Source organism: Gossypium hirsutum, chromosome D04 (assembly GCF_007990345.1).
Source record: "Gossypium hirsutum isolate 1008001.06 chromosome D04, Gossypium_hirsutum_v2.1, whole genome shotgun sequence".
NCBI lineage: Eukaryota > Viridiplantae > Streptophyta > Magnoliopsida > Malvales > Malvaceae > Gossypium > Gossypium hirsutum.
The window spans coordinates 52745803-52772993 of record NC_053440.1 but is presented as its reverse complement, the minus strand read 5'-3'; the positions used below and the strand labels follow the sequence as shown (position 1 = coordinate 52772993).

General features: G+C 31.3%; 1 protein-coding gene and 1 non-coding gene across 2 annotated transcripts; both read right to left on the bottom strand.

The window, feature by feature from the left end:
• Window positions 1-5834: 5834 nt before the first annotated feature.
• On the bottom strand, window positions 5835-5907 carry TRNAE-CUC (transfer RNA glutamic acid (anticodon CUC)). Its single transcript has one exon. It is a non-coding gene; the product is annotated as a tRNA-Glu (tRNA).
• Window positions 5908-11944: 6037 nt separating this feature from the next.
• LOC107898074 (serine carboxypeptidase-like 34) lies at window positions 11945-24503 on the bottom strand. The gene is made up of 10 exons (XM_041091439.1): window positions 24161-24503; window positions 20252-20359; window positions 20086-20181; window positions 19897-19989; window positions 19583-19671; window positions 14134-14217; window positions 13305-13544; window positions 13081-13217; window positions 12352-12460; window positions 11945-12208 (listed from the first exon to the last, which is right to left on the bottom strand). Exons 1-10 carry the CDS (start codon window positions 24501-24503, stop codon window positions 12101-12103), a joined length of 1407 nt encoding a protein of 468 aa, XP_040947373.1. The 3' UTR covers window positions 11945-12100.
• Between the last annotated feature and the right edge of the window lie 2688 nt (window positions 24504-27191).

The following is a 27191-nucleotide window of genomic DNA, read 5'->3' as shown; positions in this document are numbered from 1 at the left end:
AAACTGAGATAATGCCCATCCAAATGAGTATATATGAAACCCCCGCACACTGTTTTAGTATTGAGGAGGAGTCAAATGGACGACCATGGTTCCATGATATCTTGGAGTATATCAAGAATCAAGCGTACCCCGAGCAAGCAAACGAGAATGACAAAAGAACAATCAGGAGAATGGCGATTGGATTTGTTCTTGACGGGGATATTCTTTACAAAAGGGGAAAAGATCAAGTGCTCATGAGGTGCGTGGACGCTGTTGAAGCTAGAAAGGTACTTGAAGAGGTTCATGAAGGAATTTGTGGAACACATGCCAGTGGTTTCACCATGGCCAGGCAGATTATGAGACTTGGTTATTATTGGCTGACAATGGAAAGGGATTGCATTGGTTACGCACGAAAGTGCCACAAATGTCAAATTTATGGCGATAAAATTCATACAGCTCCGTCGCCCCTTCATGTCATGACTTCTCCGTGGCCTTTTTCTATGTGGGGCATGGATGTTATAGGGCCAATTTCCCCAAAAGCTTCCAATGGGCATCGATTCATCTTTATGGTTATAGACTACTTCACAAAATGGGTAGAAGCCACTTCGTTTGCTAATGTGACAAAGGCTGCAGTCTGTAGGTTCTTAAAAAAGGAGATTATATGTCGATATGGTCTGCCTGAAAGAATCATTTCAGATAATGCTTTAAATTTGAACAACAAGATGATGAAAGAAGTATGTGAGCAATTCCAGATAAAACATCATAATTCTTCGCCCTATCGCCCAAAGATGAACGGAGCAGTAGAAGCCGCTAATAAGAACATTAAGAGGATTATTGGGAAGATGACTGAGACATATAAAGATTGGCACGAGAAGCTACCATTCGCTTTGTACACATATCGCACCTCAGTACGGACGTCTACGGGGGCAACTCCTTTTCTCTGGTTTACGGGATGGAAGCCGTGCTGCCTATCGAAGTAGAGATCCCATCCTGCGCGTCTTAATGGAGACAAGGTTAGAAGAATCAGAGTGGGTTCGAGCTCGATATGATCAGCTAAACCTTATTGAAGGAAAACGCTTGAAGGCAATTTGTCATGGACAGATGTATCAGAAAAGAATGATCACGGCCCATGATAAAAGGGTGCGGCCAAGAGAATTCCGCGAAGGGGAACTGGTACTAAGAAAGATCCTCCCGACACAAAAAGACTTTCGAGGAAAATGGTCACCAAATTGGGAATGGCCATACGTTATAAAAAAGGCATTTTCAGGAGGGGCTTTGATTCTCACTGAGATGGATGGGAAAGAATTACCTAATCCAGTGAATTCAGATACTGTGAAGAAATATTATGCCTAAAAAAAAGAAAAAGAAAAAAATCAAGATGAAAACCCGAAAAGGGCGTCTTGATAGACAAAAAATTTAGGATGAAAACCCGAAAGGGCGTCCTAATAAAATAAATTCGAGCTTAAAGGAGCAAGGTGATTTGGACGAGGAGTTGAATGACGAAGTCGCTATATTTGAAACATTCTCAGAAGCTTGAAATCTTCTACACAAGAAACCGTGCTCGAAAAAGATCCAGGACGAAGAAACGTGGAGAAGTTCATGCGTTGGATATCTAAAGCATTTGTAGCCATTAGGATTCACTTTCCTTTCTTTGTGATGCTTTCTTTATTGAACTATTCCTTGTTAATTTTCTTTGTTGCTTTTGAAATAATTGAATGTGAGGTATTTCTTTCATGCCTACTTTACCATTTTTCATACATCTCGTGTTTGATTCATTTAACTGATAAATGGAAAGATGACATACTCTAAACAAAAGGAATGTGGAGCATTACATGGATGAGAATTTGATAAATAAAAAGACCCTGAAGCAAGAACAAAGTTCAACGAGGGGGCAAGTGGGTGATATACGAGGAAATGTGGGTCACTCAACAAACTTGGAGATGGGCACAAAACCTGAGAGAAAGTCAAGAATTGAGGAAATGAATGCGGATCCTTACGAAAATCAAAAGTGGGCAGGTGATAAACAACCCAGGGTGCATGACATGATCATTTAGACACAAAAGCATTTAAGACAAACATGTGCATATCATAATAACATCATACATGACATATACAAGTATACCAGTAGAGCAAGGAATACTGGGAGAAAGCTGCACAGAATTAATGAAGAAGAAGGCTTTTAGTTTCACCAGATGTTTTTACTGAAACCCTGTTTTTTTTAAGAAATATTTTTCAATTTCTATTTTTCAATAAATCAACTCATATTGCGAGAAGTGAGTTGAGCCTCGGGTCGCACGCTGAGGTATTTCTTTTAAATTTCTGTTTTTCAAAAAAAATCAACTCATTTTGCGAGAAGTGAGTTGAGCCTCGGGTCGCACGCTGAGGTATTTCTTTTAAATTTCTGTTTTTCAAAAAATCAACTCATATTGCGAGAAGTGAGATGAGCCTCGGGTCGCACGCTGAGGTATTTCTTTTAAATTTCTGTTTTTCAAGAAAATCAACTCATATTGCGAGAAGTGAGTTGAGCCTCGGGTCGCACGCTGAGGTATTTCTTTTAAATTTCTGTTTTTCAAAAAAATCAACTCATAATGCGAGAAATGAGTTGAGCCTCGGGTCACGCTGAGGTATTTCTTTTAAATCTCTGTTTTTCGAAAAAAATCAACTCATATTGCGAGAAGTGAGTTGAGCCTCGGGTCGCATGCTGAGGTATTTCTTTTAAATTTCTGTTTTTCAAAAAAAAAATCAACTCATATTGCGAGAAATGAGTTGAGCCTCGGGTCGCACGCTGAGGTATTTCTTTTAAATTTCTGTTTTTCAAAAAAATCAACTCATAATGCGAGAGATGAGTTGAGCCTCGGGTCACACTGAGGTATTTCTTTTAAATCTCTGTTTTTCGAAAAAAAAATCAACTCATATTGCGAGAAGTGAGTTGAGCCTCGGGTCGCACGCTGAGGTATTTCTTTTAAATTTCTGTTTTTCAAAAAAATCAACTCATATTGCGAGAAGTGAGTTGAGCCTTCGGGTCTCACGTTGAGGTATTTCTTTTAAATTTCTGTCTTTTCAAAAAAAAATCAACTCATATTGCAAAAAGTGAGTTGAGCCTCGGGTCGCACGCTGAGGTATTTCTTTTAAATTTCTGTTTTTCAAAAATCAACTCATATTGTTAGAGGTGAGTTGAGCCTCGGGCCACACGCCGAGGTATTTTCAATTTCTGTTTTTCAAATAAAAAGAAAATTTTTGGATAGTCGAACAAAATTCAGTGCTTTAAAGTCTTTGCTCTATCCCTGTTTCACAGCGATGAGCAAAGAGGGGCAGCTGTAAGCACTAAATTTTGTCCGGGTTTTGTCGTGTTTATATATATATAAAAAATTCAAAATTTTTTTTTAAAATAAAAAAAATCAAAAAATACATTTTGACCCCTGAACTTTTTGAAATTATAATTTGACCCATAAACCTTTTGAAATTACATTTTGACCCACAACCTTTTTGAAAATACATTTTTACCCTAAATTTTCTCAAAATTACATTTTAGCCCCAAAAGTTTTGCTGCATTTGCAATCTGGTCCTTCTGGCAGCCAAACGTGATTTGCGCACCTAATCCCCGATTTTCCGGCCGCCGGCCTAGGGCATGGCCTCCCTCTCCCCTAGCCACCTACCACCTGCAAAATGAAGCAAAAATCATCTATAAAAGGGGCTTTTAACCCCAAAAAAAAAGGACCCCCACGAATCAAAAAAAAAGAGAAGAAAATTTCGAAAAAAAGAAATAGAAGAGAAAAGAGAAAGGAGAGGAAGAAAGGAAGAAGAGAAGAGGAGAGCCTCCGACGGTGAATACGGCGGCGACGGCACCAGAGGCGGCGTGGGGGCTAGGGTTTTGAAGAAGAAGAAGAAGAAGAAGAAGAAGAAGAAAAAAGAAAAAAAAGAAAAAGAAATAATAAAAAATATTATAACAGTCGGGTCAACCCGACCCGACCCACCTACGACCTGATCCGACCCAGCAGCCCAAAAAACAAAAACAAAAACAAAACAAAACAAAACAAAACAAAAACAAAAAAAAACAGAAAAGAAGCAAGCCAAAAAAAAAAGCAGGCCATTTCTTAGCAGACCAGCAGCAGCCCAAGCCCAGGCCCAGCGCAGCCTAGCAGGCCAGCACCAGCAGGCCAGGCCCGCACGCACCAGCCCAGCAGAAAAAAAAAAGAAAAAGAAGAAAAAGAGAAGGAAAAAAGGAGGAAAAAAAGAGAAAAGAAAAAAGAAAAAAGAGGTTCAATTCGTGTAACCCGTTCGACGAAGCTCGTGTTTCGAGAGCTTTTCGGTAATTTCGTTTATTTCATTTTAAATTTAACCCTCGTATTTTTATGTTATTTCCTTTTAATATTATTAACATTTTATGCATTTTATGCATTTTTATCTTTAATTTAATTCCATTTTAATTTTATTTTAGTTTAATTAATTTTAATAAATAAGGCAACGAATCGATTTAACATTAAATCGTTGAATTCATCGCTATGTTGGGTGAATATCACCGGTTTGTGTTAAACACGATACGCCCTTTTTTAAAAAATCGAAAATATTCTAAAATTCTCGCTTTTTTTAAATTATCGTGTTTTAATAGAATCACGATTAGATATTAAGTTGAATCTATTTGGCATTAATTCGATGATTTCATCGCCATGTAGGGATGAATATCATTGATTCGTGTTAAATACGGTACTTCTTAAAAGAAAACCGTGTTTCATAAATTTTCGTGTTTCAAAAAAAATCTCGTGTTTCAAAATTTTCATATTTTTTTAAAAAATTCATGTTTCTAAAATTCTTGTATTTTAAAAATTCGTGTTTAAAAAAAAGTTGTTGTGCTTTAAAATTCTCGTGTTTCAATCAGGATCACGACTAATATTAAATTGAACTCGTATTTTTAAAAATTAAGACAACACGCGCTTAACAAGATACCAATTTTGGGCGTCGCGAGGGTGCTAATACCTTCCTCGCGCGTAACCGACTCCCGAACTCGAATTTTCTCTGGATTTTTACGTGGACCTAAAATTACCTCTTTTTTAGAAAAGTTTAAAAATAAATTTTTCTTCTAAAAAGAGAATTTTGTAGGTGTCCGATCACACCTAGAAAAAAGATCGGTGACGACTCCTTTTTCAAATAAAATCGAGATTCGATTTTCAAGTTTTCAATAATTACTTCGAGTAGCGCCCGTGCCCAAATTTTTAGGTCACTACAGCGTTATTGGACAAAGAGTACATAGCCATTGGATTTGGGTGGTTGGTTCCTCTAAACACTACCCTACAAAGACCACCATTCGCCTTTCTTCCTCCAACCACAGCACATTCCGGTAACAAGCTGCCAACCATATTTGAATAATTTAAAATATAAATTAATCTAATGTTTTTTTTTTATATTTTCTAAATAGTTAATATAAATAAGGGTATTGTGATAATTTTCATGTTCAAATGCAAAATACTTTTTCACCCTATTTTTACCCCAAAAGCCAATTGTTCTTTGTTGCTTTTGTAGTGGAAAAGCACTTTTAGATCCCCAGTTCCTAAAACTATTTTATCGCCAATTTTAAATTGATTTTATTAATATTTCCTTTAATAATAAGTTATAATGTTTAATTTTTGTTTAGGTTAGGTTGGTAAAAGTTCACATGAGAAAAACCTAATCAATATGTCAATTTGACAAAATTTGATGGAAAATACTTACAATATTAATGATTAGATTGATATTTTTAAATCAAGTAAGTAATAGGACTTAATTTTTAAGTTTTAAGTTTAAGGACTAAATCTCAAAGTTTGTTAAAGTACAAGGACTAACAACATTTTTTACCAAAAAAGAAAAAAAGGACAAAAATCTTCCGTTGCCGGGACTTGAACCCGGGTCTCTCGGGTGAGAGCCGAGTATCCTAACCACCTAGACTACAACGGATTTTGGAAATAGCTCGCACATTTCCTTTTTTGACTAATATTCAAATAAGAAACGTTTTCGACTAAACAAACTGTTTACATAATTAAATTACTTTTAATGAGTTTTTTCCAACTTTACAAAAAAAAAGTTATTTTAGATTTTTATTTATTTTTCATTTTTTTATCCTTAAACTTACGTTTTTTTTTTCAAATCACCTCTAAATAGATAAAGAAAATTAACAATTTTTTAGCTTTGTTTACGTGGCATATATATGGATTGTCATGTAAATGACATGTTAACATTTAATTAATTTTAAAAAATTATTTTTAAAAATTAAAAATTATTAAAATTATTTAAAAATATAAAAAAAAATATTTTTTAATATTTTTAAAGTTTAAACAATAATTAATTTCTAACATATCATCCACATGGCAATCTACGTTCATGCCACATCAACAAGTTAACAAACATTAACTTTTGTATCAACTTTGGTGTGATTTGACAAAAAATTATAAGTTTAAGGGATAAAAGAGACGAAAAATTAAATGGAGGGTTAAAATATGTTGTTAGTCCTTGTACTTTAACAAAATTTGAGATTTAGTCCTTAAACTTAAAAACCTAAAAATTAAGTCGTCCTACTTTCTTGATTTAAAAATATGAGTCAAATCATTAACATTGCAAGTGGTTTTTATCAAAATTTGTCAATTTGACATATTGGTTAAGTTACTCTCATGTGACGTTGTATACGATAAACGGAAAGTTTATGTTGGCAAATTTTAATTGAAACCTGTAAGATGGTAAGATTGTAAAATTAAAAGTATAAAATTAAGAAAACAGAAGCATATACCCTGGAAGGAAAAACTAATTTATGAATGATTAAAATCTCAATCCATTGTTATATATTATTTTACGTGCATGAAAAGTTACCTAAAATTATATTTATAGTTTTATAATAATACTTTTTGGAAATATTAAAATTCAGTCACGTACAAGCTTTCTTTTCTTTTCTTTTTTGAAAGGAAGTAATACATTCATAAATTTCATAATTATTTATTCAAAAATATATTGTAAAATTATAAAATTATTCAAGAATATTTAGTCATATAATATATAAAGCTAGAACTATAATTTTATATATTTTTTAGTTTTATATTTGGTAACAAAACCTTTTACCTATAATTAAGGTTAAAATGTGAAATAAACTCTCTGAAAATAATTAAAAAAATTAATTAAATTCATTATCGAAAAGTCAACCTGTAATAGCCCGATTTTTAGTAGTTCGAGGCCACTAAATTTGGCAAGTAAGATCGTAAATATTATTATTTAATATTTATGAGTCAAATAGGGATTTTAAAAAGGTTTTTGAATTGATAACTTGTGTTTTATAATAATAATTTAGGTCAAGTGGTTTTAGAAAATGCGGTATCGAGACTTCGTCTCTATAAATCGAGCCGCAAATATTTTTATAAATATTTACGGAGTGGCACTAAGGTGGTATTAAATTTCCGTTGAGAAATTTTAACATTTCGATAGTTAATTAATTAAAAACGACTAAATTGTAAAAGATGTAAAATTTAATCACTATTTGACTAAATGGGTAATTGATAAAGGAAAAGGGAGTTAAATGGTAATTAAACCATGGTCAAAGTTTCCAAGCGGTGGTGTTATGATTGATTCCACTAGCTTTTGGATTAATTTTTCTTTTAGTCCTATTAAATTAGAGATTAAATTGTAAATAAGTTTATTTAGTTAGAATTTAATTAAATTGAAGGACCAAGTGTGAAATTAAACCTTCCTTTGGTGATAATTGTGCCATATATATATGTGATGGATAAAAACGGGCATAGATTTGGTGTTTTAAATTAATTATTAACTAAGGATAATATCGTAATTTGATGGATTAAATTAAATTAAAATAAAAATATAAGGAAAAAGGTGTCGTTATCATCATCTTCCCCAAAATTACACCCGAAAGCTTCCATGAAAATAGAGTTAGGGTTTGGCCAAGCTTTAAAATTTAATCGGTAAGTGATTTTCATTTCGTTTTTAATAATTTTTATGTTTTTTAGATTGTTGCAATTAGATCCAGCTAGCCTGTACCTTTGATTTTAAAACTGTTAAAGATTTTGAAAGTTGCCATTGATGAACCTTGTGATTTTTTATATTAAATGACGAATGTAAAATATTAATTATTATTTAAAAGTACTTTATTAAGTGATTTTTGATGATTTTTTTGATTAGGGACTAAATTATTGAAATAATATAAATACAAGCATTTGTTGTGAAATTATTGCAAAATGGGCTGTATTAAATGCCATGAATATTCGGCTAGCTTGGATTTGTATTAAAAATGGTTAATTTGCATGTTTTGGGCTCAAAGACTAAATTGAATAAAAGTAAAACTTTTGAGACAATTTTGTAAAAATGTCAAAAATGACTAAATTGCATGAAATGAATTGTGTTATTGACTAAATTAATATATTGAATGAAATTATTAATTTGGATCAAGGTCGAGTGAAAAATCAAGGACAATGGAAAATTTTCAAAATGCCTCCAAATATTGGTATTTCTGCAATTTAACCAGGTAAGTTCGTACAGTTAAACTTTAATATTTATATTGAATTAATGAATGATATTATGTATTTATTTTATTGCTGGAATTGAAATATTTTTAAAGTTATAAATTTGAATTGAATATCCGGATTAAATGGAACGCGAGATTTGGGTATATTCGGCATTTGGCGAATTGACGGCATTGGAGGAAAATGACAGCAAATTACCCAAGTAAACCGATGTTCAGCATTTGTTGTGAACTTTCGTGTTTACTTTCCATTTAGCTCTCACGAGCTTCTATTTGACTCATATGAGTTTTTGTTCAGCTCTATTGAGCTTCTGTTCAACTATTATGAGTTTCCATTCAGCTCTTATGAGCTTCTGTTTCAACTCATATGAGTTTTCGTTTAGCTCTTACGAGCTCCTGTTCAACCCTTATGGGTTTCTGTTTAGCTCTCATGAGCTTCTGTTCAGCCTTCGGGCTTCTGTTAACGATGTACTCAAATTCGCAAGTCGTTATTCAAATGGTAAAATATCGGGAGTTGTCATGGATGATATATGTTTATGAAGAAACGATAAGAGAATGATATGTATTATGATATGTACATATGTGAATATATTTGATATGTTGACACAAGGAAATTATGTAAGACGAGTAATAAATTCAAGTGTAACATGTTGAGAAAATAAGTTTATCAATGTTGAATTTATATGAAATATGTTCAAGTATGCTAACAAGTGTTGTTGTTTGATGCTTAGGCAAGTGTCAAGCTATTGGTTGAATGGTAATATGTTTAATTATAAGATACATTTAAATGGTAAGTGCTCAAATGAAAATATGCTTGTGCTCATGAAAGAGTGGTAAGGTTTAAGTTATGCAATTTCTTATGAAATGATTTATTCGAAAAAGGTCTATGTTTAAATGCAATAACTTGTAGCTATGGCTGAATGATATGCTTATGACTGGTGTGTTATGCATATGGAATGAGTGTGGAAAGTAAAGAAATGCAAATGAAAGTAAAGAAATTTTGGAAGGGTTAAAGTTGTTTAAAATCCTACTATGCTAGGAATAATATTTATAAGTGATATTGTAGATTTATTCACTTTGTGAGTTGTTGAATATAACTTCATGAGTATTGTGGAATCAATATTGGATTATTCTTTATATGTATAAATTTCATATTTGAAATGGAATATTATGATTAAAGTTTATACGAGCTTACTAAGCATTCATTGCTTATGTAATTGTTTTCCTTTACTTTTCAGATTATCGGAAGCTCGATTGGGTTAGAAGTTTGTCGGAGTTATATCACACTATTCTTCGGTTCTATCGATACTTTCGAATGGTTTGATTTTGGTTATAATGACATGTATAGATATTTTGTTTAATGATGGACTATATGTAATTTCTTGAGTTTAGCCACTTATTCTGGCTTGTTTTGGATGTTTAATTATGGCTTGTTGATATGTATAATGTTAATTGTAGATTGACACAAAATTGGGTGAGAAATATGACTTGTAAAATGACATATTTTCGTCCACACGGGTAGAGATACGGGTGTGTGTCTCAACCGTGTGTGACACACAGCCAGGTGGCACGGCCGTGTGTCTCCTGTATCTTAAATTTGCACAAAACAGAATGCTCACACGGCCTAGCACACGGGCGTGTGACTTGCGCGTATGACCTAAGTCAATATACTCACACGGGCATGGACACAGGCTGAGACACGGCCGTGTGTCCTTATTTCGAATGCCCACACGGCCGTGTGACCCCTGTAGTGTTGAAAATTTTAAATATTTTCAAAAAAAATTCTAAGTTTTCGACTTAGTCCCTATTTGTTTCTAATGTGTAATTTGGGCCTCGAGGGTTTGTTTAAGAGACAATATGTATGATTTTGATTGATTTCTAATATGAATGCTAGATGAAATGAAATGTCTGATAATTAATTTGTAAACTCCAGTAATGCTCCGTAACCCTGTTCTGGTGACGGATTTGGGTTAGGGGTGTTACAGAACCCAATTGAACCCTCCAAGTCATGATCGGTGCCCAATTAAGCCCATTGAATTCATTTTTCCGTTGAAGCCCCTGACAACTTTTGGTAGTTGATGTGGCATCTGACATGGCAAGTTGATGTAAAGGGCTTAATTGATTTTTAAGTAAAAATTTATTAAAATTTAAAAAAAATCTAATTTTAAAAATATAAATTATAAAAATCATAAAAATAGAAATTTATAAATAATTATAAAAAATTATAGAAAATATTTAAATGTTATAATTTTTTTAGAAAAATATTACAAAATTTATAAAAAAACTATAGAAAAAATTATTAAAAATTATAAAAAAAAAAGTATAGACAAATTTTAAATGTTATAAAAAATTTAGAATAATAAATAAAATTTATTAAAATTATTCAAATACTATAAAAATTAAAATTTACTATACATTTTTGTTTTCTCTCACACATTGTCCTACATCATACATCAAGCCATCTTTATTAACTTCCCTTGTGTAACTTCCTCAACTAAAATATTACCTATCACTGGAGGTATTCATGGGTCGAGCCGAACTTTGGCCTAATTTCAAAAAAATTCTAGGCTCGAGTCTAACAAGACCTAGCTTGCCAAAATGATTTTGTTTCACTGTTTTAAAAATAATAAAAATATTTAAATTTTAATTATAAAATATATAAAAATTAATATAAACTTATTTTCTATTTATTTTTTAATTGTTAAATGGTAAATTGAATCGGTCAATAACTCCTCTACCCATTACTTATCTTAAACCATCGAGTACTAAACTCATCGTCGTTCAAACCTCTCACTCTACACCCCACACAAGTTTAATTTGATCATCACATTTCAATTTCCCCATTTCCTTATTACAAAAACCAATGACTCCAAACCAACATAATAAAAAAAATTCTATAATTTTTATAACTTTTTAAATAAAATTTTATTTTATAAACTTCTATTAAATTTTAATAATTTTGTCGAACTTATTTGTAGTTATTTTTGTTGCAATTTTTAATAATTTCTAAAATTTTATACTATTTTCATACTAATTTATAATATGTAATGATGTTTCAATAATTTTTGAATTTTTTCTAAATCTTTTTATAATATATTTCTAAAAAAATTTATAACATTTAAAAATTTTCTAGAACTTTTATAATTATTTATAAATTTTCAATATTTTTTTATGAATTTTATAATTTATATTTAAAAAAATTAGATGATTATATGAACTTTTAAAAGATGTTAGCACCTTTAAATATTTTTTTATTAAATTTTATTTTATTTTGTTACATGGATATTAAATTTAGTTTATTTCTTTCAGAATATCACACCAACACAAAAGAATTCTAACAGTATTAACAGATAGACCTAAATTTTTAAATTCGAAAAATAAAAAGACTAAATTTCTAAAAATAAAAGTATGAAAATTAAATTCCAAATATACAGAAAGTACAAAAACCTTTGAGTAAATTGTAACATTTAGAATATCATACTATAATTTAGAGAAGAAGTAGATAATTAACACTCACAAATAAAGGGCGAGAATCATAGTAATGTTTGTTTAAAGAAGGATGAAGAATGTTTTCCAAATTTATTTCCTTGTGAAAATGGTGTAGATGACAATTTCTTATTGGCCAAGAAATGCCTAACTATTTGTAAGAGCTTGTCTTGGTTTAAAAGATGGAACTTGATGACCAGCTCCTCTAATGCTTACAAACGTAAGCCCTTCATATTCAATCGTCCACCCACCAACCTGTGAATATTGGATTGCAATAACTTTATTATATATATATATTTCTTAAAATGAAAGCATAAAATATTTTTAAAAACCAAACAATGTCATTCAATACAAATCATGGGAGAGAAGAGAAATAAAGAGAGAGGAGAAAGCATGACCTGTTTGTGGTGGGTGTACCAAGGTGTCCATTCTTTATTTATTTTTAACCCTAGTTTATTCAAGGTTAGTCTAGTTGAAGTAACTGGAATTCTCCCGTCTGTATCTCCACTGCAAATTACAATAATTTGTGCTCAATTATCATGTCCATTCCATGTGAGTATTTCATGTCCTAATTTGTGTTTAATAGGTGTTTCCGGCTATGAGCTTTTTAAGGGTAGGAAGCAAAGAAGCTGGTGAATCCCCCCAAACTGGGACAATTTCACTATACACCAAAAAGATGGACTCAAATTTATTGGGTTTTGCTAAATGCTCAAATTACAGCATAATTTTTTAGAGATTGTCTACTTAAGGGATAAACTTTTTAAACTAGTCATAGAAGGACTTAATATTTACAAAAGTACTCAAATTCACACATTTCAACCCAGTTTGTAGTAAAAAAATAAGTACTTAGAATAAAACATACAACAGTTGAATCCGATTTTGCTTAAAAGAAATTAAGGCAATAAAAGCATAATTAGAAAGTTAATATATAGCATTCGAGAAGCCTTTATTTGAGCATTTTCGAAAATGTTTGACTCTTATTTGACTATTTTAAAAAGATAAGTTCTTATGTACTGAACAACTCCTAAAAATTTAGACCCGATAAGAGTTTTTAACCTATTTTCTCATGGTTATTCATTATGTCGGAAACAAACATCAATAATAATCAATATAAATTTAAATAATACCTGCATTGAGTCCATGGGTAAGATATGTTGGTAACGTTGGCATGAAGTGCTTTCTGAACATCTGGCCTATTTAAATAAACTTTAGTGTAGTTTGGTGCACAAGGGTCATATCCTTCCAGTCTTTTGTGCCATCCATCCTAGAGAAAAGCATATTAGTTAATGGATTTAGATTTGAACTGAAACATTTTACTTATGTTACTAGGATTTGGATAGGAGGAGCTTACGAATTTAGAAAATATTTGAGGTGCGACGCCTTGAATCACGGGGTGTTGTCGATTACTGCTGATGCTAGAGTTGCTAACACAAGTGGGAATGTACAAATTATACATGTCGATGATGTAGTAGACATCAAAATAGGCATTAAGGGCTTTTTTGCAATCCCGAGTTGGGTTTGGACGGCTGAAATTACATTTAGGGTCTGTTTGATTGCTAGTAAAATATTTTCCGTAAAATGATTTCGGAAAAATGTTTTAATTTTCTGTAAAATGATTTACTGGAAAATATTTTCTGGTGTTTGATTGAATCTGTGTAAAATATTTTCGGCTGTTTGACAGATTTCCTGGAAATATTTTTCGAAAAAATTGTTTTTACATATATTGATATATGTTAATAAATTTTTATATTTTAAATTATTTTACATATATTGTAATGATTTATTTATAATAATACTCAATTATTAAGCCACAATATTAATAGTTATAAATTGAAAAAAATTAATATCAAATAAATTATTTGTAATTGTGTTAAAAAAACAAGTATTGAATAATTAAAAAAACAAGTTACTGGAAAATCGATAAATAGAAGCAATTTTCTACCGGAAATGAAGGAAGGAATGAAGGAGGCGATAGAGAGGAGAGCACGGAAAATGTCTTACGGAAATTGAAAGGGTAAGACATTTTCCCTAAAATGTAACCCATTTTCCCTTGTTTTGGAGTTCATTTTCCAAATGGAAAATGTTTTCCGCCAATCAAACGCTGGAAAAGTTGGAAATGATTTTCCGGAAAATCAATTCCTTCAATCAAACAGACCCTTAATTTTGATGTTATCGTAAACCCTATCGGATATCACTGCATGATCCCATGCATAATCCACCATTCCTGTTTGATCCGTTTCATCGTCCATTAATGCATTCCCTACCTTCATAAAGCTTATATTAGTAAATGAGCTACGATTGTTATTATATTTTAATAGAGGAAAAGATTGACTTGTTAGATTGGAACTTTTAAGAATGTAAAATTGTACCAATTGACTTTGTAACATCCTAAACATTTTGATTAGATACGTGACAATATTCCAGTATTTCATATTGTAACTCTTTGAGAAAATTGGAAAATTTGTCAAATAAAGAGATTCATATGAAAGTAAAGAGATTTTGGATATTGGAATTAATGAAAAAAATATGTTAGAAGTGAAGATGTGATGAAAGGACTAAATCACAAATTTTGAAAAATTTGAGGACTAAAGTGTAAATTTGAGAAAAAAAATAACAGTGAGTTATTGTTGATAAATTGACATAAGAATAAGTTCGAATATGTGTTGGTACGATGAGAATTACATTCGGGACCAAATTTGAAGAAATTCAAAAGTACAATGGTTAAATTGTAAAATTCCCAATTTTATCGAGAAAAGCGAAAAGATGTAATTTTCACCATCTACAAATCTGTATTAAATTTTATATGTGAATTTTGAGATTTGGATTTGATAATTTCCTATCATTGTGAAGAATTTGTACAAAAAGTCAAATAAGGGCAAAATAGTAATTTTGTCATAAAAGGATATTTTGGTCATTTCTCAATACTTTGGTGCACTTTGGTGGCTTAGCAATTTGTGCCCCTTGGTGTGTTTAGGAGGGATGTGATTTCGTATCTACCACTATGTGCTCCTTGATATGTTTTGGAGAAATTCTTGTGTATCCGTGTCATTTCTCTAATGTTTACTATGGGCTAATTGAACCAAAATATTGTCAATAAGATGTGCCTATGACTATAAATTTCAAAATGTACTCTAAAGTGGAATATGATACAGGATAAACAAGTTAAAAGGCTATGTGTTTACAATAAGGTTAACTATGGGAAATAAAATATGAAGTTGTGATTAAAACTTATGTCTTGAAATGATCCTAATGGGGAAACAAACAAGGGAAGGCATGACTTGCAAAATGAACTGTAATAGCCCGAATTTGGGGCTAGTCGGAATAGTAATTTCGGGACCACAAATTCGACGAGAATTTTTTTTTTCATTATATTTTTATGGTCTACGATCTCACAAAATGGTTTAGTGAAAATTTCGTTCGAAAATTTTGACGTTTGGGAACTCAATTTAGTCAAAAGGACTAAATTGTAAAAAGTGAAAAAGTTGAGTTCTATATGTTAGAGGTGTCCAATTGTTATGAAATTTTAAATTGGAGGTCTTTATATGGTAATTAGACCATTGGTTAAGTTGGTGGAGAAAAATGGGTATCGTTAAGCATGTTTTCAAAGTTTTTCATTAAGGGCATTTTGGTTATTTAATTATTAAAATGAATTAAAAACAAAATTAAAAGCCAATTTTTGTCCATCTTCGACCCCTAGGCCGAAAATTGCATGGAGAAACCATGGCTAGGGTTTTTCAAGCTTCCAAGCTCGATTGTAAGTCTGTTCTATCCCCGTTTTTAATGATTTTTACGTTTTTGAAATCCTCGTAACAAGATTTACCTATTTTTACCATTTTTTTGAACTAGGGTTTGTGTTTAAAAATTTATCCATGAATGATATGCATGTATTTTGATGTTTTATGGAAGAATATGAATGTTTGGAGGGTGATAAAAGATTTGTACTAAGTAATTTTCGATGAAAATGCCTAAAAGGATTAATTTGTAAAAGCTATAAAATATGTCACAAGTGTGTGAATAAGTGAGTATTGTGGACTGCTATAGTTATGAAAATGGTTCAGATAGGCCTAAAATGCAAGGAAATTGAATAAAAAATATTTTACGAGCCTAGGGGCAAAATCATAATTTTGTGAAACTTTAGGGGCAAAAATGTAATTTTTCCAAAGTATGATTTTTGGACTGGAATGAATATTGTGAAGGTTATATAAGTTAAATGTATTGTTATAAACCAAGAAAGACGAGAAATTGGAATTGATCGATAAAAAGAAAAGTGAGAAAAAGTGAAAAATTCCCGAATGAAACTTTGGAATAAAAAGCGATACGAATGAAGTGACAGAAATGATCACATGTGTGGCATGGATTGTGTGTAGACCACTATGTAAAAGTGAAAATGATGGTCACGTGTGTAGTGCTATGTGCAGGCTACTACGTGTACCGGAATGATAGGTTGCATGTGTAGTACTATGTGTAGGCTACTTTGCGTACCGGATAGTTTCAATCACGTGTATAGTACTATGTGCAGGATACTACGTGTATCGGATGGTAATGGTCACATGTGTAGTACTATGTGCAGGCTACTATGTGAACCGAACATCATTGATTAGTAAGGTAGTTGCTATGTGCTGATTCCACCGGACATCATTGATTAATAAGGTGGTTACTATGTACTGAATCTACCAAGTATCTGTTATTATTCTGAAGTGTTCATCGAGAAATTGACTAAGTGTAATTGAATAATGAATATAGGTGTGGAATTGAAGTGAATATCAACTTAGAAATGGAAAAGTGAATTTTGAATTGAATTATGATTGAAAGTGAAAAAGTGAAATTATGAAAGAGTACATTTAGCAATAAAACAATTTAGATAGCAACAGTTGTGTGACTTTGAAAAATCACCAAAAATGGTGGAGATTGAATTAGAGGCTGAATAATATATGAAATTGAAGCTGAATGAGTCTATTTTCACATAAAAGAAACAGAGCAAGCAAAAGAGTTATATATTTTGAGATATTTGAAGTTTAGTTAGACAGAGTTAGAATGAGTTCGGAATCCCCTGTTTTGACTTTGGAAAATTGTCAAAAATTGTAAAAAAATAATTATGGGATAAAGTTTATATGTTTAGAATCCTAAGTGAATCTATTTTCAAGAGAAACAAACAGAAACAATACCCGAATTCTGTACAATGAGATAATTAATTTTTAGTAAAGAGAGGTCAGAACTACCAAGCAGTGAAACAGGGTAACTTTAAAGAATAAACTGTACTATTTGGATAAACCAAAAATTCTGAAAATTTTATGATAAGAAGATATGTGAATCTAGTTTTGGGGAAAATTTACAGATCTTAATTTGGAGTTCTGTAGCTCAGGGTAAAAATAATTTAGTGACTCTGACTCGAATAGACAACTTTGAATATACATGTGAGTGAATAGTGAAATTGTCGTTAATGTTGTTTAAGTGTGTTATACACATTAAGGATGTGGAATGGAGAGGAGGAGGAGGAAAATTGGAAGAACATATGAATGATTTGTGTATAATTGGCCATATGCTCGATTATAATCGATAAACGATTGAAAAGAAATGATGTTTATAATTGTGCATTATTAGTTATAGTTAAAGTTCATGTGAGAAAATAAAATTTCATAGTATGTGTATGTGGTATACTTGGTATATGATTTGGTATGTAGCAATGTCAGAAATGGTTTATGAATTAACTCATGTTGACAAGTTTGATACATAAATAAATGTGGTGCTTATCCATGCTTATAATGCTTATACTATATGTTTATTTGGCTAGCATGTTTGGTGTGTATGCTTAGGCTTTGGCCAAGTTGTGGCTGGATTACGCCACATTAAATTTATAAAATTATGCACTGAGATGGTAAATGTCTAGATGGAAATATACTTGTGATCATAAAAGGGTGGTAAGGTTTAAAGTTTGTAATCTTTATTAAAATGGTTTATCATGTGGTTAGTCTTCAAAAAGACTAGCTTGCGACTATGGTTGAGTGTAATGTTTATATCTTGTGAGATATGCATAGGAAACGGGAGTTAAAAGGAAATGAAATACTAGGTTCATGCTTGAAGTGTAAAATGATGCAAAAAGGGGACGTTAAGTTAAACGATAAATATGTATTAGTATTGAACTTAATGAAATTGAATTGTACGTGAATTAAATGGAAATTGCAAATGATTTGATTTGAATTAAATGAATTATTGTGGTATTGAAATGTATATTGGATTGAGAAATTGAATTGAATCGTGAACATGAGAATCGTGAATTAAATGAAATGGAAATGAAGTATTGAATTACATGAGTATGTATTGGGTCTCAAAAGCCCTATTTGTTACAAATATAGTATTTTGAAGTTATAACGTGAAGATTTATAAAAGCATGTTAAAAATTTGAAGAGTTTAAATTTGAATGAAATTTTATAAATCGGTTTAACATGTTTATAAGTGTACGTGTTCTGGTAATGCCTCGTACCCTATTCCGGCGTCGAATATGGGTAAGGGGTGTTACAATGTGACATCGCTAGATTTGGTCATAACGTTTAGATCGGATTTGGGGTGTTACATGAACTCATAGCCATAAGTGGAACTTACATGCGAATAAGTTAGAAAGTTAAGTTAAAAAGGCTGTACACTTTGGATTAGACAATACTGGTAACCTTAGTGATAATTTTGAGCATGAATTCTTTGTATGAATTGTTAAAAAACCAATAATTGGTAAGCTGAGCTCCATAATTCGATAATCAGATTTGAATCCGTTAAAATGATTAGTATTGTGGAAATAAAACTTGAATAATTCTTGATAATGGGCTCAAATTTTATATTAGGATAAGATAAGTAAGTTTATCCTTAAGTACTTAATGAGCTTTTTAAGCTTACACATTAATTGTTTAAAGACGTAGGTAATGGATTCATCGAAAATTAGATGTTTCGGCTTGGGAGCTTCACATCACCCTTCACTTGAGGATTGTAATGTATCTATTTTAGTTGTTATTGTATAAGGATTTTGACATATACGTAAGGACTTAATTTGAATATGGTATTTGTAAAATTTGAGTTGAAATTCAAGTTATTTTTATGTTTAATTTGAATATGGTATTTGTAAAATTTGAGTTGAAATTCAAGTTATTTTTATGTTTTTAATCAAGCTTTATTCCATGGTTTGCTTTAAATATGTGTATGGCTTGTATCCTGAGTTGAAATGAAATTTGAAATTGGTTTAAAATGCTTTGGAACATATGGAAATGATTTGGGCATGTTTAGACTTGATTTTAAGTGTTTTTGAAGGGTCCAATACCCTTTCCTTGGATATCAGTAGTACGGGCCTATGTACTGATAACTTGGCCCTTGGACAATGCCAAGCCCTCCGAAGCTGGTATTTGACCTTGGGCACCTCCAATCATCTGGAAAATGTTTCTAAACACTTTTGAGATAATTTTAAAGCCTTCAAAATGTTTTCATATAATTTTTATGAGTTTATTTAATTTGTTTAAAGTTTTAAATAGTATAATTATATTTGAACTTGTCAGATATTATATAAAAATATTTCAGTAAAATACAAGGTGAATGTATTAAAAAAAAGTATAATTATGGAAAACAAATCTAGTGCAGTTAAATCCTTACCATACACCCTTTTAGATTAATGTAATTAGACTCAGGAACATGCTTGTTGTTGTCGAAAATAACCTCAGCTAGTTGAGGAACATAGTGACCTGAAAAATTAATTTAAAATCCAATAAAAAGTACTAAGCCGATTGAGTCTTAATTCGATTAGCATGGGTATTGTTGTCAATGCAGGAGGACGTGAATTTGAGTGCGCTGAAGCGCATTATTTTCTTACTTATGGATTAGAAATAGGCTATGAGTAGTTTTAGGCATTGTGTCAAAAATGGCAAATATGATCAAAACTTATAATAGAGAAATTTATATATATATACCAGCATAGCTTTCACCAGCAATGTAAAAGTCATGGGACTTGAATTGTGGGAACCTTTTGAACCAGTTGACAAGAAATGTGTAGGAGTCGTTGGCTAATCTTCCAAAGAAAACAATGAGGAAATTATAATATTTATAGAAGATTTAGAAATTTTGTTGCAATAAAAATAAAATCAATGATTCCTTTTCACCTGTAATTTCATCACCAAGTTGATAAAGATCACTGCTTGTGTTGGTATAAGAAAACCCAACACCAACGGGAGATTCGATAAACAATAAGTTGGCGGCTGGTTGACCAAAATAAACAATAAAATTAATAGGCTAAAATTGCTAGTAAATCAAACTTGAAAACCAAACCTTTGTTCCATCTATGTGGGTTAAGCTTCAGGGTTTGTTCATCTTTCTGAGGGAAGAAAGGCCCCACCTCCTCTGCTTCTCCAATTCCAACGGATGAACATCCAGGGCCTGCAATTTTAATTAATTTACAAATAAGCATGATTTAAAAATTATAAACTACACTGATAAAGACAAAGGAAATGATAAACTTGTGTGTGCTAAATGAAAATAAAAGGTGGTTTATAACTTAAGGGCAGAGAATTCGTCATCATTTTATTGTATCGTGGACGTCAAATTTTGAAATTCATTCTGACGTTGTGTAACTTGCCTTATGTGCTTGGTTATTTACTTAAATCGCAATTAATCAAATAAGGTAAGTTTTTCAAGAGTTTTATTTTGATCTACTTAACTTATATATTGAAAGCGATATGTAATCACAAGAAGATGCGGGTAAACTTTGTCAAGATTTATCTCAATATTTTTTATCTTTATATTAAGCATAATTAATTTGGTGATAGATTAAAATATGTAACACTTCGAATTTTGAAATGTTTAGTTTTGGGTTGGATTCCTTGAACCAAGCCATTCTTGGAAGTCAAACCGAAAGGTTTTCGGTTTATTAATCAATGGATTAAATTGTAAGGTTAGTAAAGTTAGTGGATCAATGTGTGATTATTAGAAAGTAGTATTTGGTTAAAGAGAGGTCCTTATTTGATAAAATGCCCAATCCCCTTTAAGCAAATTGCCTATTATGAAAATGGGTTATGAGGAAACGATTATTCCTCTCCCATTTGCTCGAGAGTTTCTTCAAAAACCACCAAAATTCTCTCAATTTTCGTTGTATTTTCATAATCAAACCTTGGTTTCCATTTATTCAAATGCACGTCTTTCTCAAAGATTTTTCATTAGGGATAAACATCAAAATTATACATGAATTTTGATATAATTTATAATGTTATACATCAACTTTAATTTGGTGCATTTGTATACATTAAACTTTAATTTTAATTCAATTTTCACATTTCATAGGAAAAGCATTTCAAAATTAATTTATTGAAATTTTTAATCCAATGGATCAACCTTTGGCACAATCTATAGATTCTGACCAAAATTGAATAAAAGATGCAAAATAGATCTTGTTTTATCGTTTATCAAAAAAATCTGAGTTTGAAGAAGGGGAAGGAAAAGGAGTACTCGAACCACAACAACCCCATTACCTATGTGGTACAATTTTTCGTTAAGTCATGTGTAAATTGCTGATCTGGCATTTTCTTAATTTAAAACAAACAAATAAATTTAAATTATTTCCACCTAAGATTAAAAAAGAATGCGGGGAAATAAGAAATCCTTTTCCCAAATGTATTTTTTTAAAAAAAATCTAGGTGAAAATTAAATTTTTTTGTTTTTTAAACTAATAAAATGTCATATTAGTAATTTACGCGTCTTAATAGAAAATTGTGTCGCATAGATAACAAGTTTAGCAAATTGTGAAATTTGAACTAAAAATAAAGTTTGATGTATACAAATGCATCAAATTAAAGTTGATGTATAACGTTGCAAATTGTATCAAAGTTGATATGTAATTTTGATATTTATCCCTTTTCATAAAAACAAGATTAGATAAAAAAAATCTCAATGTTTTCTCTTTTCATTTTCCTGGCTCACGTTGGTTTGGAGGGGAAGAAGAAAGAGTTTAATCTTGATTTGTTTTTTTTTTCTTTGAGTTTTTTCCAGCAACATAAGTGTTTTCTAACCTTAACCTATGATTTTTAACAGCTGGAAATTGATTTATTATAAATTTTTTTCTTGCATTTTCTACCATTTTGAGCAAATTTCAGAATAATGAGAAAAAGCTTTGAGTAGTTGTTTTTATGATGTTCTTGAGTTGGATTTATGTTAGTGTGGATTGGGGAGACATAATTTCAAGTTTGGTTAAGGGTTGGATAGAGCTCTTGAGTTTTGCTATTGATTAGAGGTTAAGGTGTTATAGAGAAAGTGCGTGAGCTTAAGTTTCTAGGTGGATTTTTGAGAAATTTAGAGTGCTTTGTTGTAATTATAAAGTTAGTTTTAAGTTTGGTATGTTGTGGTACATTTGATACAAATGGTATGGTATGGTAGAGGACCTTTGGCTACTTTTAAATTGAATTTCTTATGCATTTCTATGTGTTGAATAAATGGTATTTGGTTTATGCTTTACTTGCTTAGCTAGTGAGATTATGATCTATTGTATTAGATGACGTGAGATTATATGTTGTAGTAATGTCTTCGCATGACAATCATGTTTGAATTGGTTTGGTTTGGTTACACGTTGCATGTGTTTAGGTGTTTTAGAGGTCTAATGGCATGACATGCTTTGCCTGTTTTATTCATTTCTAGGCTAGTGTCTTGAGATCTCAAGAACAAAAAAATTTAATTTCTTGTATTTCTAGATGTACATCTCAAGATATAGGGTACCAAAGTCTCAAGATATAAAGCATCAAAGTTAAATAAATGATTATTCAATTCAAGGTCTCAAGACATGTGACTGTGTCTCAAGACATTAAGGTCATTGACTTGAGACATGGCTTCATTGTCTCGAGATTTTAAACTTCAAAGCTAAAATTATGAAACATGGAAGGCATGTCTCGAGACATGACTTCACTATCACGAGACATTACTATGCATTTTGCTAGTTTGACCTAAGATTTGCAACCTAGCTCCGTTTTATTTTTTTTCGTATTTGACCTCAAATTATCATGTGGGCCCAATCGACTTCATTTACGTGCATTTGAAACTTTTAAAACTCTTTAATTTTATTTTCCAAGCTTGATTTTATTTTTAGCCTCGAAGTAAGTGTTTGTTTGAATTGCTTTGGCAACGGATGTGATGGCTTTCGAGTCAAGTGTAGGATGTTATAAATAGATTAGAGTTTACTTTGTGAAGGTCGAATCTAGCTCTTTATATGAAAGTCTTGTTCAACTTTGGAAGAGTTTTTCATGGGTCACTATCCCATCTTCTACCACATGTCATTGCTAGAGTAGGGGTATAACAATTGCCCCCAGATCGAAAAGAAGGTTACAAAGTGATCTGCTTCAAGACCTTTTGAGCACACATGGCAAAAAAATGGGACAGGCCACTAAAGACCCTCTGTCGAATGCGGCCCATGAACAACCTTCCTCCTAATAACCATTATAATGACCATCCATTCAAAGCCACTTGTGATCAACCCTTCACAAATCCCATTAGGGCTATCTTAAAGACCATCCACTACGGACCCTTCGTGGGAACCACTAAAGAACCATTAATCTATAACCTCATACAACCTCAGGAAGGAGAATGTTAGAGCAGGACCAAACATTATTCCACATGGAGACAATTGACCTGTAATGACCCTATTGCTTGACTGACATGGGCAAGCCTACCAACTGTATTGTTGTCTACATGGCACTACCAAATAAAGGGTATTCTCCTATATATACTCCCAAAGAACGAGAGACAATGGGTCCTTCTCTCCTCCTCAAGAAACCTAAGTACTCTACTAGAGATCTGCTTCTTCCTCTCCCATCATTTCCTTTCCTCCTTCCTCAGCCTCCGACTCTCCACCTGTTGCAGGTGAACTGACACTCCAGTTATCACCACCCTCTCCTCCTTATCTCCTTCTTATTAAACACTTATATCAAAAATATGTTTAGAGAGGTATAAAAAAACCCTATTAAGGGATTTTTTAACTATAAACCAAAAGGAAAAAAGATCAAATATATGTATAGATAGGTGTCAAATAAATATTTTTTTGTACAATTAAATTTTGAATTCAGAATATTATTGAGGAAGGTGAAAACACTATCAATAGGCCACAATTGGGGTTTATTAGGCTAATGTAGTTATTGATTATAAATATCCAAAGGCGCAATTCAAATAAAAACAATGGGAAGTTCTAGAGTTAAATTTTACCTCCATTGAGCCAGAGGAGGAGAGGCTTTTTCTCAGGTTTGCTGGTGGCTTCAAAAAACCAATAAAACAAGGCTCGACCATGACTCTCGTTCACTGTAACGTATCCTGCATATTGCTTGAAGTCCACCGCGGGCTGTCCCGGAAGCTCCACCACCCTGTCTGCTTCTTGCCGCTGCAAAATATCCCCGTGGCTCAGCTCACCGTCGTGCCTTGACCCGTCACTGCTCACACTAAGCAAAACCAAAACAAATAACCCACACAAACTACAGCATTGGAAGCCATTAGAGACCCCCGGCCTCCCCCTTCTCTCCGAGCACAAATATATAGAGAAAAAAATATTCATATAATCAACGACAGATAAGAATTTCTGTAATTAGTTATTGATTTTTAATGGATAAAAAACTGAAAATTCTGTATTTAAATAAGCTTTAATTTGTATTATTTGATGTGCTGAAGTATATATTGACATAATAGCAACTTTAACTTTTTTTTCTTTTTTTGGTTATCGATTGTTAAATTACTAACCAACCGGAGACAACTTGAAAGCTTTTAAAATTGACATAATAGCAACTTTAACCTTCAACATTTATACATTGTGTCAATTTAATATTGATTCTAAAATAATTAGCCCTCAACATTTACACATTGTGTAATTTGGTATTTTTTTGCAATTTGATATCAAATATAGAGCTGTCAAATGTCATCTTGTTATTGGTCTTCAATACCAAATTAGCATTTTTAATGATATTATTGTTGAGGTATCAAAATGTGTAATAAAATTAAAGTTTAAGTACCAATTAGGTCGAAAAGAAAAAGATATCAACAAATCGCTAATTGGAGGACGAAAATATATATTAACCGATAAAATTACATGCTAAAGTTTTATAACTTTTTTTTATATGCATACTAAATACATTTAATTCAAAATATTTTATAAAGTATTTCATAAAATAATACCCAAAAAGTGGCATATAGCTTTATAGGAATAATGTATTTGAAAAAAGAAGTTGAAAGTATTTTTTTAGAAAAATTATAAATATTTCCAGATCATATAGTTTTAGAAAAAAAAATTAGTAGAAAATAACGCTAAAACACAATATTTATTGATTATTTTTATCTTTTAAAAATATTTATAAAAAAATTGAAACTTTAAATCAATTTTTTGTCAAAATAAAACCAAAAACTTAAAATCTAAAATTAGTAAAAAAAAATTTTAAAAAAATCTCATGCCGGCATTTGTTAATAACAAAGTAAAATGTAACGTCAAAACGTAATTATTAAGGATAAAACCAGAAATTGTTAGGATAAGAACATTGGAGGCATGTAAAGCTAGCTTGTATTGAATTTTATTTAATGAACAACGGATGATTGGGTTATGATCCAAATAAAATCCTCAAAAATCTCCAAATAAAACTTATCTATCATGCGTTTGGATCTACTTTTTATGTTCGAAAAGAACGAAACAATATGATTATATATAAAATCAAGTTTATCGTCTATATACATCTCATGATTATATATATATAAAAAAAACTATATTGCCTCTAAAGTTTCGATCAAAACAAACAATTAAGACACTTCCCTATTTAAGCTGTCAAAAAGTAAATTTGTATAAAAATAATTAAACGCTTAGAATTTACATGCTTTATTGATTTTAAGACAATCCCTGTTTAAGCATATCTCCTAATACGAGATTCTTTTGCTTGCACCGTTTCTTCTATGTGAAACTAGACTCAACAAGCTTTAATTTCATGCTTTATTCAACCTCTAATGTCATTTCCCACAATTTTTAGTGATTTTTCAAAGTTATACAACTGCTGCTGTCCAAAACTGTTTTATTGCAAATTTTACTCTTTCATGATTTCTTTTATACATTTCATATAATTTCAACAAACCTTTCTCATGTCTTAAAACATGATCAAATACCATTTCATATTTTTTCTCTATTAAATACTCGAATAGGTTCCATACGTACCTGTATCGTCTCGTATTAACCTCTTTCTCATTCATCTCATTCTTTTACCCGTTGAATCATTCGAAATAGAAATTGGATACTCAAATATCTCATATGATAAGTTTATTGTCATAAACAAAAATAAAAATTGTCGACTTGAAAATAAAAATTGGAGTCGCCACCGATCTTTTATTGTGGTGTGATCGGGTCACCTTGAAAATAATTTAGGTCTGCGAATTTTAAGAAAACAGGTTCGGGAGTCAGTTACGCACGAGGAAGGGTTAGCACCCTCGTGACACCCAAAATTGGTACCGAATTAATTGTTTAATGTCTTAGTTTCGAAATTTTGAAAAGCTTTTAAAATACGATCCTTTTATCTTGAATAAAATGAATTGGATGATAAGGTTCACTTATTTCAAAGAAATAAATTGTTACGTTAGAGTGCAACATTTTTAATCCTCAAAATTAAGTTTATCCTTTGATTTTTAAAACCTATGCATTTTGAGAAGGATATCCGATTATCTGTGTCAAATAAGAAAATCAAAACCCAGTAAATTAGGGTTCGATTTCACAAAATTCCTAAATATCAAATATTGCATTTATTTGTTAGAAAAACCCTCGTCTCAAGAAGACAATATGTCATACCCAATGCGTTAGGATACAATGTATCGAATTCCCGAGAATGAGCTTTTTATTTATGTTTTGATTAAAAAAGATATTCGGTTTCTTAGATCCCGAGGAAGATTGGAATCCAGTAAGTTAGGACACAATCTTTTCGAGGATTCCAAATTCCGAGTGTCGCGTTATTTTGAAAGCTTTTTGGATAAAAACGCTTTTGACGTTTATATGATATGAAACGTAATCTTTTGAATAAATAAAACAATGGAAGAATAACGTACAACGCGAAATGGAGATTCGTAAATCAACGTACACTAATGTATGAAGAATAATCAAGTAAATAAGCAATACAATACATAGGAGTAATAATTTCGTATCTCACATTGTGCAAATACTAACATCCATGTTTGAAGTCCTAATTAAAAATAATCAAGGAAATACCAAACAACTTGGCACGAA